The sequence below is a fragment of the Thermobia domestica genome, chromosome 5 (assembly GCF_964235325.1).
Source record: "Thermobia domestica chromosome 5, izTheDome1.hap1.1, whole genome shotgun sequence".
Lineage (NCBI taxonomy): Eukaryota > Metazoa > Arthropoda > Insecta > Zygentoma > Lepismatidae > Thermobia > Thermobia domestica.
Genome location: NC_137458.1, coordinates 33,492,597 through 33,512,662, shown reverse-complemented (window position 1 = coordinate 33,512,662; position 20,066 = coordinate 33,492,597). Strand labels below are relative to the sequence as shown.

The 20,066-nt window shown below is 36.7% G+C and overlaps 1 protein-coding gene across 6 annotated transcripts in view; it reads left to right on the top strand.

The window, feature by feature from the left end:
• The window catches only part of LOC145685843 (uncharacterized), a 120,352-nt gene extending 100,982 nt beyond the window's left edge, over nt 1–19,370 (top strand). For 4 of the 6 annotated variants that reach the window (XM_081758461.1, XM_081758460.1, XM_081758464.1 and 1 more), the window contains exons 5-6: nt 1,098–1,200; nt 18,601–19,370. In XM_081758461.1, coding sequence (XP_081614587.1) covers nt 1,098–1,200; nt 18,601–18,907 — 410 coding nt within the window. In that variant the 3' untranslated portion in view covers nt 18,908–19,370. Of the gene's footprint in view, nt 1–1,097; nt 1,201–8,750; nt 9,094–14,181; nt 14,723–18,600 lie in introns of those variants that run through there. The other 2 variants (XR_014131493.1, XM_081758465.1) reach the window with 2 other exon arrangements.
• The last annotated feature ends 696 nt before the right edge of the window (nt 19,371–20,066 follow it).

Sequence of the window (20,066 nt, the reverse complement as noted above, 5' to 3'; positions counted from 1 at the left end):
GGAAAGCCACTTAGTGAACAGGTGTCAGTAGTTAACGAAGCCGAAAAGAAAATCCAAAGTGCTACGGGGAAAGTTGGGGAAAAAGTGCAGTGTAAGTGGGAAAGTGTAGTGAAGAAGAATGAGGGATTTCTTGTGTTGGCTCGTATAGGGAAAGTTTTGATGGGAGAGGATGAAACCATCCCCGACGAAGTGGAAATGAAAAATGTATCGAAATTTAAGTATGCTCCTGTAACATCTGTCTCAGTGGAAAGATCGTTTTCGGCAGCAAAGATGATCCTTACAGACAAAAGAGAGAGATTGACAGTCGAAAACTTTGAGAAACTGTTGGTAATTTACTGTTTCCAAAATTACGAATGAGCAAGTTGTGTACTGAATGAATCACCTGATTCACTGAAAACAAAAGATGTTAATAAAAAGGGGTATGTAATAATTTATACTATTATTTTTAGAGCCTATTTTTAATTTTTAGCGCCTATTTTCCTATTTTTAGTACCTATTTTAGGCGCCTAAAATTAAACTTTTTGGTGCCTAAAATTCCGAAGTCTAATCATTACCAACAAGATAGCACTCTGCTACACTATCATAGGAATGTGGAAGCATATATCGATCAAAATATACTAGGCCAGTAGATAGGACGCAAGGGGCTAATAGAGCTTCCTGCATGGTGTCCAGATCTACGCCGTTCGAATTTCTTTTATGAGGAATGGTAAAGGCTAGTTGCATTTTGGCAAACCAGTTACCTGGTCACCCTTTGGGATAAGATTCGAAACGAGGAACCTAGAAATCCAACTGGATACTTTGGTGTGAAGTAGGGAAGCAGTCATTACTTGCACTCAGAAAAGTATCGACATTTACTTTAATTTCCATTATGAACATTTAGTTTTACCAGAAAGTAAACTTATTTTTTATGAAGTTATAGTCTTGCCTTTTCCGGCAAATTTACCATCGTAAGTTCGAAAATTAATTAATTTTCAATGACAGTTGCAAGTGTGTTTACATTTTACGGACATGGCCTGTATATTTAAGAATTATATGGTTCTCTTGGTTACAAAGTATATCTAATGACATACCATATATAATCCATTCTCTTCTTTCAGGATTTTCAAACGCTTATATTTGTGTAGGTCTTGTCGGAACGGTAGCTTTGTACAACGCCTTATCGAAGACAGAACCCATTAGACAAGGAGAAGATGACTGCAGGTTTGATTTTAATTGTATTTTGTCATATATATATATATATATATATATATATATATATATATATATATATATATATATATATATATATATATATATATATATATATATAGATAGATAGATAGATAGGTAGATAGATAGATAGATAGATAAAAAGATAGATATATATATATATATATATATATACAGGGTGGTTCAGCAATGTTGAACAGCCCTGAATAAATCGGAAACCAGAAGAGATATTAGCAAGAGTGTGGTGGATCCATATACTTGTGGAAGGGGGACGTCTAGTGAGGTACCACACAATGTTACCAGGTCAACAGTGTTGCCAGCTCAGTACAAAGTTGTATTTTTGTAAATGGAACATATAGAAGTTTATGCCATCAAAAGAATTAGTACAGAATGTGAATACCAACAAGCGAAACCGCACCTGTCAGTGTTGCCAAATAACGAAGTTATAAAGCTTCAAAGATCAAGAAATTAAAGTGGCCGTAGAGCAAAACTAGCAAAAAGGCAAGAAAAATAATACTACGGAATGAAAAGGAGTAACCGAAAGAGTAAACCAAAGAACGCACAGCATCCAGTGAGTAACAGGGTTGCCACAGTAAAGGGGGAAAAAATTAAAAATTTTACAGTTGCTATAGGAGGAAAAGTGCCGATATGACATAATGCTGGAAACACCATAGAAAGTCTATGTAAGATTTAGGAATCCTAATAGCGTTTGTTCGAAAGCGATATCTCTAACCGTTTTCGAGATACACCAAAGGTGTGCGGGGTTTGCAACACTGCATAATTGATTTGACGATTAGACCCGTGTAGTTCTTACATTTTGTTGGACGTATCATTTTCATTACTCGTTCCTGTAGTTTGGAGGGCAAGGGAATTATTATGCAGTGTTGCAAACTCCGCACACCTTTGGTGTATCTCGGAAACGGTTAGAGATATTGATTTCGAACAAACGCTATTAGGATTCCTGAATCTTACATGAACTTTCTATGGTGTTTCCAGCATTATGTCATATGGGCACTTTTCCTCCTATAGCAACGGCAAAATTTTCAATTTTTCCCCCTTTGCTGTGGCAACCCTGTTACTCACTGGATGCTGTGCGTTCTTTGGTTTACTCTTTCGGTTACTCCTTTTCATTCCGTAGTATTATTTTTCTTGCCTTTTTGCTAGTTTTGCTCTACGGCCACTTTAATTTCTTGATCTTTGAAGCTTTATAACTTCGTTATTTGGCAACACTGACAGGTGCGGTTTCGGTTGTTGGTATTCACATTCTGTACTAATTCTTTTGATGGCATAAACTTCTATATGTTCCATTTAAAAAAATACAACTTTGTACTGAGCTGGCAACATTGTTGACCTGGTAACATTGTGTGGTACCTCACTAGACGTCCCCCTTCCACAGGTATATGGATCCACCACACTCTTGCTCATATCTCTTCTGGTTTTCGATTTATTCAGGGCTGTCCAACATTACTGAACCACCCTGTATATACAGAGAAAGATTCATCAATCAGTCAAAACGATAGAATGTGAATTTCCAATACCAAAACAAGATAGAACCCTTACTTTAGAGGCCACAAACTTTCAAATAGATTGTCCTAAATCATTATCTCCAGAATAGATATTTGAATCTCTTTTTATCGGAGCCACCATCTCATCTATTGAAAGTTGGTGGCTAGAAATTTACAAACCATTCGCAGCGATTTCAAAATCACAGATTGATTATTGAATACCTTGTATAAAAATTACCTTAGACAAGGGAATGTTACAAGTATGTTACCCCGTACTTGTACTTTATTGACAAAAACATTTACATCAAATTTTTAGGATACACTTTAATCGTTGAAATGCGTACGCAGTACTCCAAGTTTGACAGTTGAAAGGCTAAAATCAAGTTTTAATAACAGGTGAGTAGGGTGAGGATATTTGATAGAAGATTTCTAACCAAATTTAGTGATTTTTGTAACCAGAGTTACTTACCTTTTGTTCTCTTTTACGACCCTTTCTTATACCGATAAGAGTACGACCCCTTTTTCGACCTCTATTGAATATAGCAGAGATTGCACATAAATCTATGACCCCTATAAGAATGCCAGCGCGATAGCAGGGGCTTTTTTTGTTGAGAAAACGGTTTATTCGAAAAGGTTAAAAGACTATGGCCCTCTTGTTTCCAGTTTTAAAAATCACACACACACATACATCTTTCTCAGTTCCAACAGCTGGTGGGTTCAAAAAATAATACAAAAATACAAGGTACAGTTTAGTATTTCTTAATTGTGGTAAATTTCTCACTAGTGAACGCATTATACCATCATTACTATTACTATTAGTTCGGAAATCATTGATTGAAGCATAGGCAATGAATATTCTGAAGCCCTAGAGGCTAAATGTAAACAAAAATAATGTGTACGAAATTGAGATTAAGTCGCCCTGAATACTTATTCCAGAAAATAAGTCTGTAAATGTGGAATCCATAATTCCCTGAGGTAAAGTTTCTGTTTTCTTTGCAGCACCTTCCTTGCAGAATATTTTATTCTAATTTTGGGGTTTTGTAATACTTTATTTTGTGCTATTTTAACCGCGGGCGACTCATCAACCCCATTTTCACAAGTAATTTTGCATCTGTAATTACAACTTTTTGCTCAGCACCCGCTTCTCCCATTAAACAAAATGCATTTTTGGCTGGAATTAGTTTAATACGCAGTTGTACATCATTCAGTGGAAATTTCTACTGATTGTAAATATTACCGTGAATACAACCCAGTAATTCACACGACTGGCTTAAAGTAGATAGAATAGAACGTTGTTTAAATCCTAAATTACTATCGGCCACACTGTCCATATGGCCTGCAGTATCTTTAAGCCAAATTGATGTTTGAAGATGCGTCGATTTTCCATTAGCACTATAATTTAGTATTTCTTAAATTTACAATCAATATGGACATATGTGAGGAGTAGGAAATAAGTTGGTTTTTCATAAGTATTTCACCTCGCTGAACATTGCATTCAAAAATTCATTTAGAGGTCCAATTTTCTTATCAGCTGTTGTTAATATGGTGTTTACCTTTAATATGGTATATAACATTGTATAGTGAAAATGAATATAATCGTCAGCATGGCCTGGAACTACCAACCCTATTCGTGCATTATCAGACATTGAAGCCAAAGTCTTATGTGGGACTATTTTATTACCTATAGTACTTATTTGAATGGATAAACTCACAAATAAATGTAATTCTCGTTTCATACGTTTACACTGCATCTTTTTAACTATTAATATTTTCACTAGTCAGTTTTATGGTAACATTATTATTATTATGTATCACGTTTGCGAAAATATAATGTTACACATATACTGTCAGATTGGAAAGGAATAGGATTACCTGTATTATCTTTTAAATCAATAATAATCTGGTCAAGCTGTTTACGTTGCACTCTGACATAATGAGGATTTTCAAATATATGTACATCATTAATACCATACTATGTAATATTTGTATTTATAATACGTAATAATGGAGCAACAGCTTCACCTATCAGCTGTGGATCTACAATATCACTATAAATATATACGGGGAGGTAGCGATTTTTGTAAATCAGGTGGGTAACGAGCATAAGAAACAAGCTTTATATTTTTTTGCTACTTATGAACAAAATTAAGAGTTTTGAAAATTCAGGGGATAAAAGTACTTTTACACTGTCCTCTTATCTTACGTTCGTAGGTTGAATTCGTTGTACTGAAGGTTTAACTTTTATTTGTAAATTCAACATATCACTTTTACCATTAATTTGTGATAAAGTCTCGTCAACATGATAGCAGTGTCCTGGCAGAACTTTAGTTATTTTTTAATTTTGTTTATCATTGAAACGGTAATAAATATTCTAAGTAGATTTGGAAACATGTTGAAATGAACCTGTATTATGCTTCAACCACAGTTGTTTTCCACACTCCCTTCTCTAACACAAGAGAATGATATAATTTAGTAATATAACAAGCAAGAGTATTTTGTGGGAAACATTCCATAGAACTGTTGCTTGGGAGTGTAAGGTAAAAGCTACTGCTGTTCCATAGTTAATTAATTATTCAAAAATATCCCTCATCTTTCATTTCTTCTTTATATTACCACCAAAAGGTTTGATTAGTTTTACGTTTTAAAGCAAATTGAACATTCTCTGTTTCTATCCCGATCCTACCAATAGTTCATTTATTTTGTATTGCGCTTTAGTTTTAAATTGTTTTAGCTTCTTGCCAGTGAGCTCTCAAAGTCTCGTCAATAGTTACATTATAATCCAGTTACATTAATTCCTGTACATATGTTTTACCTGAAGTTTTAGCACTTTCTTTTAATAATTGAAATACACTACGAAATACATCACCAAAAACACTACCAATACCATTCCTTTCTTGGAGTGGTGTACATAATATGGTGTGGTAATAAACCTTCTGTATTCTTTGATTTACGTGGTTGTCACCCTTCTACATTCCTCCATCTTATACATCGGTTCAGTTATCTATGGTTTTAGCGGTGCTTTTTCTATCATGCCAATGTTATTGTGAAGTGTGTCAAGTAGAACTTGTTTATGTTTACCCAACTAGTTTCGACATTCTCTACCATGTGGCTCATTCCACAGAATTTTTCTTCAGTCTCTTCTTTTACATCACTGACTATACTTCTTATGTACCCTAAGTTCCATTTTCGCTTTCTCCTCCCAGTTTTCTTGATTGACTTTAACCGTTTGCATTTCCGCCACTAGCATATTGTAATCCGAATCTATATGCTCCCTTCTGAAACGTGGCTTGACAAAAATGTAATCCAATTAGTAGCATTTATTATCTCTTAGTTTTCCAGTGTCTACAGCTTGCTTTTCCTTTTCTTATATCACGTATTCATCACCGCCATTCATATTGCCTACAAAACACGATAAGCATTCGACCCCGTGCGACTCTTCTACTTACTAGAAATGGTCGGTTGTTGGCATATACAATAGGGCGGATTATAAAAAACAAAATTTTGAATTTGAAATCCGCCCTATATGGGAAAGTTACCCTTTAGTCTCAAATGAAAAATCCAAATTTTTCTCTTTCAATATTAAGAGGTGCCCCAAGGCGGATGAATTTGAAGGACGCTAACAGTAGGAAACATATAGTGAACTATCGTACAGAAGAATCGTAGTTGGCCGAGAACAATGCAGTAAATTCAACATTCAACAGTTTCGACTGCCCACAATCAACTTCATAGCATATTAGTACACGGAGTTAATCAACTGCCAAGAAAAAACAAGAACAGAACCACCACTGACGTTTGAGATGTCAACGAACTATTTCAGAAACTTTCCGCCACACTTCTGCCAGTTCCTACGTCTTCCGTGAAACCCAAGGAACAGAACATTGCATCAAGTTAGTTACCGAGTCGTCTTAGACGATTATTGAACAAGAGTCGAGGGATGGATATATGTATTACCTGGAATTGCTTCAAGGAAGAAAATGAAAAACCTCCTTTAAAACATGTCATGAAATGACCATTATTTGCAATTTGAACGTAATTTTGACATTTCAGAGCTTTGTAAATTGCAAGTCCTTTAGTAAACAATCAATTTCCTAACTAATTTTCCCATTTTTCTCACTTTCTATTTCTTTCTTTTTTCCAAATTTTCATTTCAACTTTAAAATTGTCAAACTTCATGCTGCTTGAAACACCTAAAGAAACGACGCTAGTTATCTACCTTTTTACGTTATCAGAACATAATATTTAACTAACACCAGGCGATTGAGTAACGATATTCTACACAGAAAAAAAAATGATAAAATTGAAATTTGACAAATTTCATCGTTTTTGGCAAAATTCATTCGCCTTAGGACATCTCTAAATATTGAAAGAGAAAAAAAATATTTTGGGATTTTTCTTTTGAGACCAAAACGCAACTTTCTCACATAGAGCGAATTTCAAATTCAGAATTTCCTTTTCACGATCCACTCTAATATACAATTGTATTATCACAATATCCACTAGTTTTGAACTTAGTTTTACAAACATCAAGTGGTCACTGCAGCATTCAACTTTCGTTAAACTTCTTGCTACTTGTTCTTCATTGCTATCGCGACGCCATTGTCGGCCTTAACATTACTCAAGTAGAATATTGTGTAATTTTCTGACATTATCTCATCTTTCCCTCACTATTTCACCTCACTCGAGCCCACTATGTTCACTTTACACTTATCTATTTCAACTTTTAAATTTTCAAGTTTACCCCCACGTTGTAAAGTTTGTATGTTCCAGGTTCCAATGCTGAAGTGAAAGTTATTATTATTATTATGATTATTATTATTATTATTATTATTATTATTATTATTATTTCTGGTGATTCTTCACAGAGTAATCCATCCTGGAAGTCCGAATGGAGGATAGTTTACTTCTGGAGAACCATCATTATATTTATTCTCCTCCTTCGTTCCTCCTGGGAAAAGATAATGGGTAGTATTCCCATTTCCTTTGCACATCTCCATCCCGTTGACCATCTTGTGGTTTGTCCGCCCACCAAAAAGACGGTTAGTATCTGGTAGAGTCAGTTTGTCCCGACCTTCGTTAGCCGCCTAAGACTTGCCTAGTTTCTCTTCCGAAGGAGGTGTAGGTTGGGATTTTACTTTCGTTTAGGATGAAGCCCGAAGGTATTCATAAAACTTCTTCAGTACTTTTAGAAAGCCATGTAATCCTAGGCGAAGATATTCCTCTCAAATTTCATTTGGTACTTTGAAAGATCATTTATATTTCTCAAATTTTGGCAGAGGTATAAAGCCCAACAGAACGAATATTGCTGTGTTCTGTTACGTAAATAGGACATAAATGAAAATTGTGAATGAGTTATAACTTCCAGGTAAGATGATCTATAATGCAGTTATGATGACACCCGATTCAATAACATTGTTCAGGAGGGGATAAATTTGAGGGTAGGACTATGCGAGTTACTTCCACTAAATGTATGTGTGCTTTCTATAAATGAAAGGTGCTATTATTTTGACGTAGTATAGATTGAATAATTTCTGTATACATTAAGGGAAATCTATGTTATGGACAAAATACTTGAGTAAAGAATGCAATCATACAGTAGCGTATTTGAATTTTGTTTCGGGCGGGGCTTTGCTAGCTTTCGGGGGGGCTTTACCTGGAAATGTGAAAATTATGCAAGATATTTCATTTACTTTACTATCGTAAGTAAGATTTCGGGGCTGGGCTTAAGCCTGGAAGCCCCCTTAAATACGCCACTGCACTCATGTAAGCAAAACGTTATGATATTTTACATCTGTCCAATTAACTTTCGCAACATTAATAGAAATGCAAATTCCTTGGTGAATACTATACATGGTGTTACCGACAATTTGACAATGTTGTTCTGCATAAATATGTGGCGTTGACATCTATTTGCCAGTCAAAATACGTTTTTACTCCACCATTTTAGATATACTGGTGATGTGAAAAAGAAACTTCAAGTAGCAAGTGGAGTCACCGGAATGTAACAAGAATTATCTGCATCATTATTATTCGTTCCAGGTATAATTCCACAATCAAGACAGCTGTTCAATGCGCATGAATATCGGTACTGTAATAGCGATTCAGACTGTAATGCACAAGTGTAACGAAGACTACAAGGCCTGGCTGCTTGGACAACTCATAGATGATGTTCCGTTGTGGTTGTTGCTGTAGTCTTGATGTTGAAAGGATATGTAAAATCTCAATCAAACAAGCAATTAACAGCACTAAGAGCTCATCAAAAAGGACACTTTATTAAACAATAATTTAACTGAAAACAAAATATGTATGAAGTTACTTAAAGCGAGAACTACTTGAAAATTAGGAGGTAGTTTCAAATGGGTTTTAAGTAACAACTACCTAGGTAAACAAAATACTTACCTAATTTATATAGTCCAGGAAATCTAGAGCAATTTTACCCTCAACCTGGGCAAAATTGCAACACAAGCTTTTTAATCAGTTTTCGATTCAGGAATTACTACTGAATAACATATTCAAAATCCGACAAAATCGGACCACGGGAACACCCCCAAAAACGGTTTTCAAAATGGCGGACCATAGTTTTTCGAAAAAATCGTAGATCTTTACGTTGGCGGCTCTAGTAACCCTCTTGATTGACACAGACATAAATGATACCTCGTTGGAACGCTCATAGACCACAAATTTCAACGAAGTGACTTTTGTACCCATCATGCCCAACCCGTAGAAGAAGAAGAAGAAGAAACTCGATTTTTTGTTTTTTTAATTGATATTTCTTGGACCCTGGCAACACCGTGCGTCCTCATACGCCGGCAGAAAACTTCCTACGCGTAGACCAGACATTGGTAACAATAATATAAAAAATGAAGAACGTAGGTTCAACAGTAAGGGAGATAAAGATTCGGAACCGCGGACCAAGGAGGGTCACTCTGTATTTTTTTACTGTGGTCTAACTTCTGTTCCTTAGATCTAGCATCCCCCCTAATTGTCACAGAGACATGAAGCATACCGCGTTGGAAACCTTATGGAACCACCTTGCCAACGACGTATCGTTTGTGCCTTCTCTGCCCAACCTGTAGAAAAAGAAGAAGAAGAAGAAACCTTAAAAAATTGGGAAAATCTACACTTTTACCTTTCTTGGGCTCTGGCAACCCTGATAATCGTTGGGTATAGGGGGCACAAACGATATGTCGTTGGAAATGGGGTTCCATAAGCTTTTCTACATATCACAGTCTTGCATGAACCTAGGCACTCAAGAACCATGGCTGATTCCCTTACACGTTAGTGTTTCATCTGCAGAAGCCTAGATCCTGACGATAACCTCATCACACTTCAAGAAAAGGGAGGTGAAGGGGTGAACAATGCCAGTAAGGCTCACGATAGTAACATTCTCGCCGCTACAAGTATGGTGGTTCATGTCTCTTGTCGCAAACTTTATATTGATAAAAAAGATATTGCGATTGCCCTAAAAAATAAAAACGTCATCACCGATTCAAAAACGAGTTACTCGCTCGTCGGATGGGTCTTTCAACAGCAACAGTGACTGCCTGTTTTGCGGAACGCCTCTCTTATTTGATGACCGTCACGTGTTAAAATCAGAAAATGTGCGAGTGAAAACACAAGCATTGCCATAAAGCATTTTAAAGTATTGCAATAAACGAAATGATACCGGGTCACAAACTGTCCGAGGTCGAATTGAGTACTTCTCGTCTGATCTTCATGCAGGAGATTGTGTCTATCACAGATCATGTAGTATCAACTTTCGAACAGGTAAAGCAATTCCTCAACAATACTGCACCGATAATCAGTCAGCGTCAAAAAAAATTCCGGGCTGGCCGACCTACAAATGATGAGAGAATCCGAGCAATTCAGCGCAACTGTAGTTATTTGGAAGAGCACGATGATGAGCAACTAACTGTGGGAGAACTTGTTACAAAAATGGGCACATTTATTGTAGGGACTGATCACATTGCATATGACAGACGGCACATGAAGCGTCAACTAATGGAGTACTTCGGTGAAAAAATTGTAATTTTTAGTGACAGTGGAAGAAACGACTTCATTACACTTCGAGAAACTGCTAATCACATTCTACGGGCAAATCATGATTTACCACGAGAGTATGAAGAAGAAAAGAAAAAATAGAATAATAGAAACCGTAGCTCGACTGATCAAAAGCGACATAAAATCGAAACTACAAACTGGAAGTGATAGATTTACTTCACCCAGCGATTTGACCATTCATGAATTCCTTCAGTACCTAGCCTTAAACTATTCAATGCCACACGTTTTGCCGGAAAGGACAATGAAACCAAAATAGCATCGATTGGCCGGTGTTTGATGCAAGCAGCCAGAGCAAGAGATATGTTAGCTCCTCTGCAGTTAGGTGTTGCTGTGCAGCTGCACCTCCACTATCAATCGAAACACCTGATTGACACGCTGCATCACCTGGGACTTTGCTCTTCATACGCGGAAGTGCAGCGGTTTGAACGCTGTGCTGCAAGTACATTTGGTAATCGTGTGATCGAAATGTACGCAGATCATACTCTCCTCTTTGCAGCGGGTAATGTAGACCATAACCTCCAAACGCTGAGCGGTTTAGGCACATTCCATGGTATGGAAATATTGGCGGCCATTACTCCATCCACTACTACCAGTCTAACCATTCTTCGGAAGCCCGTCTCTGATGCTGATGTGAAGTCCCTTGCCAGTGTTCCCATTCACGCATACACTGAAGCCTGGGCTATTCTTGAAAAGGTCAACTGTGAACTTGTAACAGCACCGTCACCGAACGAAAGCTCCCTGGATATTTTGTGGAAACTTTCCTGGCACTTTAAGTCACCCACACCAAATTGGTCAGGAATGATACAGGCCATTCACGCAGATCCATCTTTTCATCAATCAGGAAAATCCACTGTTCTTTGCTTACCGATTATTGACCTCCATCCATCTGAAATGTCATGCATCTATTCCACAATGTACCTGAATAATCTTGCGAGAAAATATAAAGTCACACCAATCACCACCTTAGACAACCACTGTTTTGGAAAGTTTCACGTATCCTGCATGACAGAGCACATAACACCAGTATTAAGGACACGGTTCTCCTCTTGGGCTCATTTCATACTCTGATGAACCTTCTAGGAGCAATTGGTTCCCTGATGGATGGTTCAGGCTTACGTGAAATCTTGCATGAGGTTTATGGAGAAAATTCGGTTGTACATGTGTTAAGTGGCAAGTCCGTAGCAAGAGCCTTCTGTGCGCACATGATGGTTGACCTCGCATTAAGTGCATTGCTTGTGGAGAATGTTTTTCTGGAGAACGACAACGGAACACACAGAACTATCAACGTTGCTTACTCTCTCTACCAGAGTCTGATGTCGGGTGAGATTGCTGTAACTGGAGCTAGTTCTTCACCTCTTCTTCAAGAAGCCCGAGAAAAAATAGAAGCACGAAAGTCAGAACTTATTAACACATCAAAAACAAGTCAGTTGTAGCTTGCATACCAGCGCATGTTGACTGCAGCAAGGAAACTTGTGGCAGCAGACCGAACAGGAAGCTGGGAGGATCACCTTGATGTTGTAGCAGAATGCATTCCCATATTCGCTGCACCAGGACACTTCAATTATTTCAAGTAGACGTGCTTGTACCTGCAAACAATGGTAACGCTGCCATCGGTTAATCCAACAGTTCACGAAAACTTTCAAAATGGGTTCGGAGTTACTAGAAGAAGCAACCGTTATTGGGCTGGGTTGTCCTCTAATCTAGTCATAGAGCAGGTTCTGATGAGATCGCTAAAATCCACTGGAGGTCAAACCCTTGGGAGTGGAATGTCGGAGATGCAACGATCTTTGTGGGTGCTCTCGATGCCAGAATGCTCCGTGTACAATCTGGCGATGCAAACTCTTACTCATACAGCATATGCCACTAGCGAACAACATAAAGAAGCCGAAATGTCAAGAATGTCACGTGATATCAGTGACACACATCGAATTCTTGCAGCACTGCAGCCAATTTCACCACTTGACGGAGACAAATCGTTGAGAAACAGTGCCACTGGCGTCGCAGCGGATTACTCGGTCAACGTCCATAATTTATTTTCAGTTGGAGAAGAGCTTGCGAAGAAACTATCTGGCAAAGACCTGTTCACTGTGAAGTGGAAACGTGCAGATAAAGTCAAAACTCTAGCATCCCCGAGTAGTGTTAAAATCAGCAGCGATATCTCCGTCGATTCGAATCTTTTGTTTCAAAGACTGTTAGTTGTCGCTAATGCAGGCAGCACATCTTTAGAGGAGAACTTAGCGCATGAATTATGTGCCTACCAACCAGCTTTATTTAAGTCACCCAGCATGATGCGTAAGGCAGACAAAGCCCCACTGGCCCATGCGATACTAGAGTTCAGCAAGCAGCAGACCGCACAGTTTGAGGAAACGGAGCCACACAATATTCTGTATGTCTTAGACGGAGGATCTCAGTTACATAGACTACCATGGTGTAAAGGCAGTTAGTACAACAATATCGCTACATCATTTGCTGAGTATACGGTTCGTAAATATGGCACATCAACCATCGTGTTTGATGGGTATTGAATTTGCTCACCATTGTTCATTGCAACTGCGCTACCGGGTGTGCAAGAACGTATTGTACTTGCAGAAAGTATGCCCTTCCATATACTATTGCTTGCGGTGTGTGCCAAGAAACTGAATGTTTTAACTGTTTAAATGAATATTGTGAGGACAGTGTTAGCGTAGGCGATTACGATGTAGATGTGTAATTTGCCTCCTAAAGTCTTTCGTCTTCCCGTTCTTTTGCTTTAGAATATTTTTGCTTTATATATAGGTGTTATGTTTCTATAAAACGCATTGTCTTGTACACTGTATTATGTTATGATCTTCTACTTGCTATTGCTTGTGGTGTATGCCAAGAAACTGAAAGTTTTAACAGCTTAAACGAATATGGTGAGGACAATGTTAGCGTAGGCAATGACGATGTAGATGTGTAATTTGCCTCCCAAAGTCTTTCGTTATTCCCATTCTTTTGCTTAAGAATATTTTTGTTTTATGTATAGTACTTATATTAAAGCGACCTTTGATTTAAAGAAAGAAACAAGATTTTTTCATTCGTAGAACGATTATCAGGGTTGCGAGAGCCCAAGAAAGGTAAAAGCAAGGATGTTATAAAATAAAGGATCTGCCCATACGTATCTTCAACATATGAACTCAATGAAGCCGAAAAACAATCGAGCATCGTCTGATCCGGCACGTCTGATTGGCTACTCTTGTTTCCGCCATGATTGTTGGCTCGAAACATTGCGATCTTAGTGGCGCGGAGTGGGCAGAGTAGGTGTGGCGAAGCAGTGACGTATGGCTTCACGATTTTGTTGTATGGGCAGATCCTCTATTTTATAACATCCTTGGGTAAAAGTGTAGATTTTCCCAATTTTTAAAGGTTTCTTCTTCTTCTTTTTCTACAGGTTGGGCACAGGTGGCACAAGCGATACGTCGTTGGCAAGGTGGTTCCATAAGGTTTCCAACGCGGTATGCTTCGTGTCTCTGTGACAATTAGGGAGGATGCTAGATCTAAGAAACAGAAGTTGGACCACAGTAAAAAATATACAGTGACCCTCCTTGGTCCGCGGTTCCGAATTTTTATCTCCCTTACTGTTGAGCCTACGTCCTTCATTTTTTAATATTATTGTTACCAATGTCTGGTCTACGCGTAGGAAGTTTTCTGCCGGCGTATGAAGATGTACAGTATTGCCAGGGTCCAAGAAGTATCAATTAAAAAAAACAAAAAATCGATTTTCTTCTTCTTCTTCTTCTAGGGGTTGGGCATGATGGGTACAAAAGTTACTTCGTTGGAATTTGTGGTCTATGAGCGTTTCAACAAGGTATCATTTATGTCTCTGTGTAAATCAAGAGGGCTACTAGAGCCGCCAACGTAAAGGTCTACGATTTTTTTTGGAAAACTATGGTCCGCCATTTTGAAAACCGTTTTTGGGGGTGTTCCCGTGGTCCGATTTTTTCGGATTTTGGATATTTTCATCAGGTGAGGTACCTAAACAAAATACATTTGTAAAACTAAAGGTTGCAATTTTGCCCAGGTCAAACCGTATTTTGACTCGACTAATAGTTTATTTTGAAATGAAAATAGGATACTGACATAAATTACAATTTATTTTGTAATAGAAAATTAAGAATTTTATAGTAATATTATTTACTAAACTTGCTGATACGTGCTTCGGTAAACAAGGGGATACCACACACAAACGTTAGTGTTAGGGATAAAATGAGTATCCTGTCGTTTAGTTTTACCGTAAATAAACGCAACACTTGATATATGCGTACGTTATACTGTTTCAGTATGGCATTTGTTAAATTCGTTACATTACATCAGAACAAGGAACAAAGTATTGCAACAGAGAAGTTACTTATACCACCATAATTGATGAAACTGAGAATAATTAACAATATAGGCCTACTTGCTACGTCAGAACAAAAAATGAATTTTACTATGAATCCCTACTGTTATGAATTTTTATTTATTACTTTTGGCCCTTCTCAGTGGTGATATTCAGCTTGATTTCCTTGTTTATTACCAAAATATCAGTAGCAAAAAGAATAAGTTAACGGACTGGGAAATTCACGAAACAGAATTAGTACAGTATGACTGCCAAGTTTTCACTGAAACGTGGTAGAACAATTTTCTACTGAGATGAACTTCCCTTTCATCTTATTTCAACATATATAGCGAAACAGCTAGGGGTGATGGTGTTATTGATTGTGTAAACAGTAAATGGACCTGAAAAATACGTCACGATCTAACAAGAAATTGTGAACTTATATGGTTAGAAGTTCATGTTACTAAAGGTAAGAGAGTGTTCTTCGATTGCTACTATAGGCCACACAAAACGCACCCTTAACCATTTTGGAAACATGCAGAGATTCGGTATTAACAGCTTTTTCTTTAAGTGATGTGGTCTTAATAGGTGACTTTAATTTGTTCACTGATTGGTTATCCCTTGATTTGGGGGTTGGTAGGTGTGGAAATAATAACTGCTTTCGGGATACATTTATTCATGGTCTGTGCTTACGTCAACATAATATGTTCAACACATGCGGGGACAATAACCTGGGTAATGTTGTCTCCTCACTCAATGAGATTGACAACTCCACCTATTAACTCTTTCTGCTGACCATGATTCATTGGGTATAAAATTTTGTCTCAATGTACGAACTTCTAACAGAAATTCTAGTCCTGCGAAACGTTAATAGACTGTGGGAAAGATCTCCGTATGATGACATCTTTAGTACCTTAGATGTTTTTCCATGGTGTTGTTGGAAAGTAGTAGTACTATCGATGATTTTATAGGACATCGTACTGATACCATTGTAACTCCTGTCAAAGACTGTTCGCCCAAAACCAAAAAGTTATGTAAGCTCCCTTCTTGGTTTGATGCTGAGATTCAATCTGCTCTTCAAAATAAAGATCTGACGTGGTGACACTGAAAAAAAAAAAAAACAGTTTACTTGTAATAGTTTCTTGCAAAGTCGTCGACATGCCCAGTTCCTTCTTTAAAAGAAATACAATAAGGACGTCTCCAACACTGTAACTTCATTCTGTTCAAGACCTAAGAGCTTATAATCTCTCATTAACTCAAGGAGAAATAAAACTAGAATACCTAAGAACGTCAACTATGCTGGAGTACTGTTACTGGAGAACATGGAGCTGAATCATTCAGTGACTATTTTTATAGAAATTTTTCGGTACCTAATCCTCTTCTTGCTCTGGAAACTGTTTGTTCACATTCCCTACCCTTAATTTCTACTACACCAGCAGAAGTCAATGCACTCTTGTCAGCTCTACCTGACCATAGAGCCCTTGGACCTGACAATATTTATACAATATTCTTTTGCTATACAGCCGCGTCAATTGCTTACCCTTTGTTTTTCTCATGTAATAAGTGTTTTACAGAAGACATTTTTCCCCAACTTTGGAAACAGGCTAACAGTATTCCAATTCATAAATCTGGCACTAAAATTTATGTATAATGCTGAACACCGATTTCTTTTCTTTCTCCGTTGTCAGTTCTTTACGACAAAATCATAAAGGACAGATTTTACAAGCTCAGAGCCCCTTTTCGAAAATCACACAGCATGGCTTCTCGCAATAGAAATCGTGCCTTACCAATCTATCAGAATTTCTTATTCGTGCTATAAACTATGTTTCAGAAACTTCTTAACAGGGTGTAATATACTTAGATTTCTCAAAAACTTTCGATAAAATTGACACCCATCTTCTTTACAAGCTATCCAACAGATTTAATCTTCATGACAAATTCCTGTTTCTGCTAAAGGATTACCTTACTGGTCGTATGCAACTTAATTTTATGTTATATGCATCACCCAAATTTGTGCCAGTTCCTGCTGGGGTTGTGTGCCATGATAGTGTACTAGGACCACTGCTATTTCTTCTTTACATGCATCATTTCCCTTCCTTCCTTCCTTTGTTTACCATCTACGAATATTCTTATATTGCTGATGATTGTAAACTTTACCATAAGACCTCTTCCATAGACGATGCCATACGACTTCAACAAATTCTTACTAAACATACTAACTGGTGTGCTTTTTGGAAAGTAAAACTGAACCCTCAGAAATATTGAACTCTTAGTATTTCTTTCAAAAAAAAAAATATCTTAAGTATTGTATTAATAACAGTCCTATCGAAAGAGTTGATACACATATACACCTCGGAGTAGTATTCTATGAGAACCTTACCTTCGCTGATCACATCACTATTACTGTGACGAGTGCTATGAGAATAATGGAAATTATTTATACATTTACTGAAAATCGCGATCTCAAGTCCTTCAGTATTTTCCTTCAAAGCTTCTGTATTTTCTAAAATTGAATATTGCAGACCGATATAGATATAACCTGTGCTTCAATCTCATCCCGTTTTGGTTCTGTTCTTATCGTTTTTCATATCATTGTTAAACAAAAAGTATCTTCAGTGCGTAGTCTTGGTAAACATCCAGCTCCACAGACTTCATTTACGCGACGCATGGTGGCATACTTGCTGCTTCTGTATAAAAGTATCAATGGAAAAATTGACACCGAATTATTGGCTTGCGTTTTAAATTTTTGAGTACCTTCTTGTTATACTCGCAGTCATATATTACTAACATATATAACAAAAAGATTATCAATTATAGAACGTTCTTTAGACTTCAGACTGGCATCATTCTTTAATAGTTTACGGTCTGATGTTGATATTTTTGACTTTGAAAATCGTTTTAGAAACAAACTAAAGTTTCTGTAAATGTGGTACAGTACATATATATATTGTTCTTCACTGCCACTGACATAAACTTGAGGAGTGAACATTTTCCTCATGGTGTGGTCCAATTATTCCAGGTCCTTCCTACATAATCCCTGTCCTTGTGTCTTAAATACCTCTTACATTGTTAAGGATATAGGATAGCTAATGTATAACAAATTGGAAATATTCCCTTTGCTATATATATATATATATATATATATATATATATATATATAACAGATTAATCAAATCCCATCACCATCATTTAATTATCAGAATAGTGATGCCTATCTCAATACTATTAAAGCACTGCTCATAAACAAAACTTAGTATTACCGCTATGAGCAAACATAACTTACTATATGGCAACCGGACCCTGTTTGTGGCATTATGATTGACCCCTATGTAGGTCAAATGAAATTTCTGGTAATAATAATAATAATAATAATAATAATAATAATAATAATAATAATAATAATATGAAAAGATAACCTAATTTGACTTGCTTTAATTTGTAACGACCCTAGAAGTAGAAATTTAAGCATTTTATTTTCCTATTATTTTCCAGACAGTTCCTTAGGACCCTAGAAGCATATTTTAAATACTTGAAAGAAAGTGACGATTGTAAAAACGACCTGGATTTACTGTGGTACTGGGAACTAGAAATCAAATATTCATGCATTTGTGGAAAACCATGTCCAGACCGACCGAAAAAGCTTCCTCCAAGATCTCGTGCAAGCTCTCTCAAACTTCATTCTTATTTATGCGCCACAATTTATATTTCGTATCTCATTTTATCTTCTTTTAAAAATGCGTGTGTTCTGTTTCCATGTGAAATTTGTATATATATTTTATTAAATTTATTATATGCATGAAATTTGTATTTAATAAAAGTAACTCGTATTTTTGGCTTTCACTGTGGCTGGATAACAGTTATTTTCAGACATTGTGGAATCATTGCTGGGGTGACAGTTTTTGTAATTGTATTGCAATCATGAATTCAGTATCATAAAATAAAATAATTATGATTGTAAACGCGAGAGTTCGTGTTTGTGGTATTATTATTCGTATCAGTATTTACATGTAATTTCGAACGTTGACTGAGTGAATCCATAGATGATGCTTCATATAATCACCCATTTCCTTCAGGTTTATATTGATCAAAAAATATTAATGAGTAATTACATTAAATGTCTGCTATGATAGAATATTATATATGGTGAAATGGAATTCTACCTTACTTGAATTTATTATTCACTAACTGGAATGTCTTCTCTTCGGACGAACACAATAGGTTTATGGAAATTATTTGAATTCCGTGGTTTCTTAGGATATGTACGTATTTCAATAAAAGTGTAAGATAAAAATCCAGAAGGTACTCTACTTTAGGCATAAAATTTTAAACACTCTATCCCGATATATATATATATATATATATATATATATATATATATACCTTTTAACCAAATTGATATAATTAAAGAACACTATTGAGGAAAGTACTATTTTCCAAAAGTCGTTTCAAAGGAGGCAACCGTTTTCTCCGACCCTGAAAACTATTGTCGCCATTAATCACAGTCATTTTTAACATATTGTTTTCGCTTCTTATCCCTTCCCCTCAACTTGGGCTGAACTGGACTTGAATGACTTTAGAAACTTCAGTATTTATTTCTGCGGCCTCGTAAACAATGGATTATATATTAATATCGGTCGTTTTACAATATTTTATACGTCTTCCTTTCTAACTCCCAGAACTTGAGATATCATACATCCACAGTATTTTTATAAGTCAAATGTTTATGAAGTTTGGTTAACCCTCAACGAGTTTTCGTAACCATTTGGCTACACATTTTTTGATCTTGCCTATTGCGTTTAAAGACTATTATTTTTAGGTATTGTTCCTTGTGGTTATTTGTGTACATACTTTCCGCTATCCAGAGAAGCTATTACCTCCTGGTGACAACTCTGGTAAATTTTACGCGGAAGGTAGTCTGTGGATATATTGTTTTGCAAGCAGAGCCGGAAACAGACAGA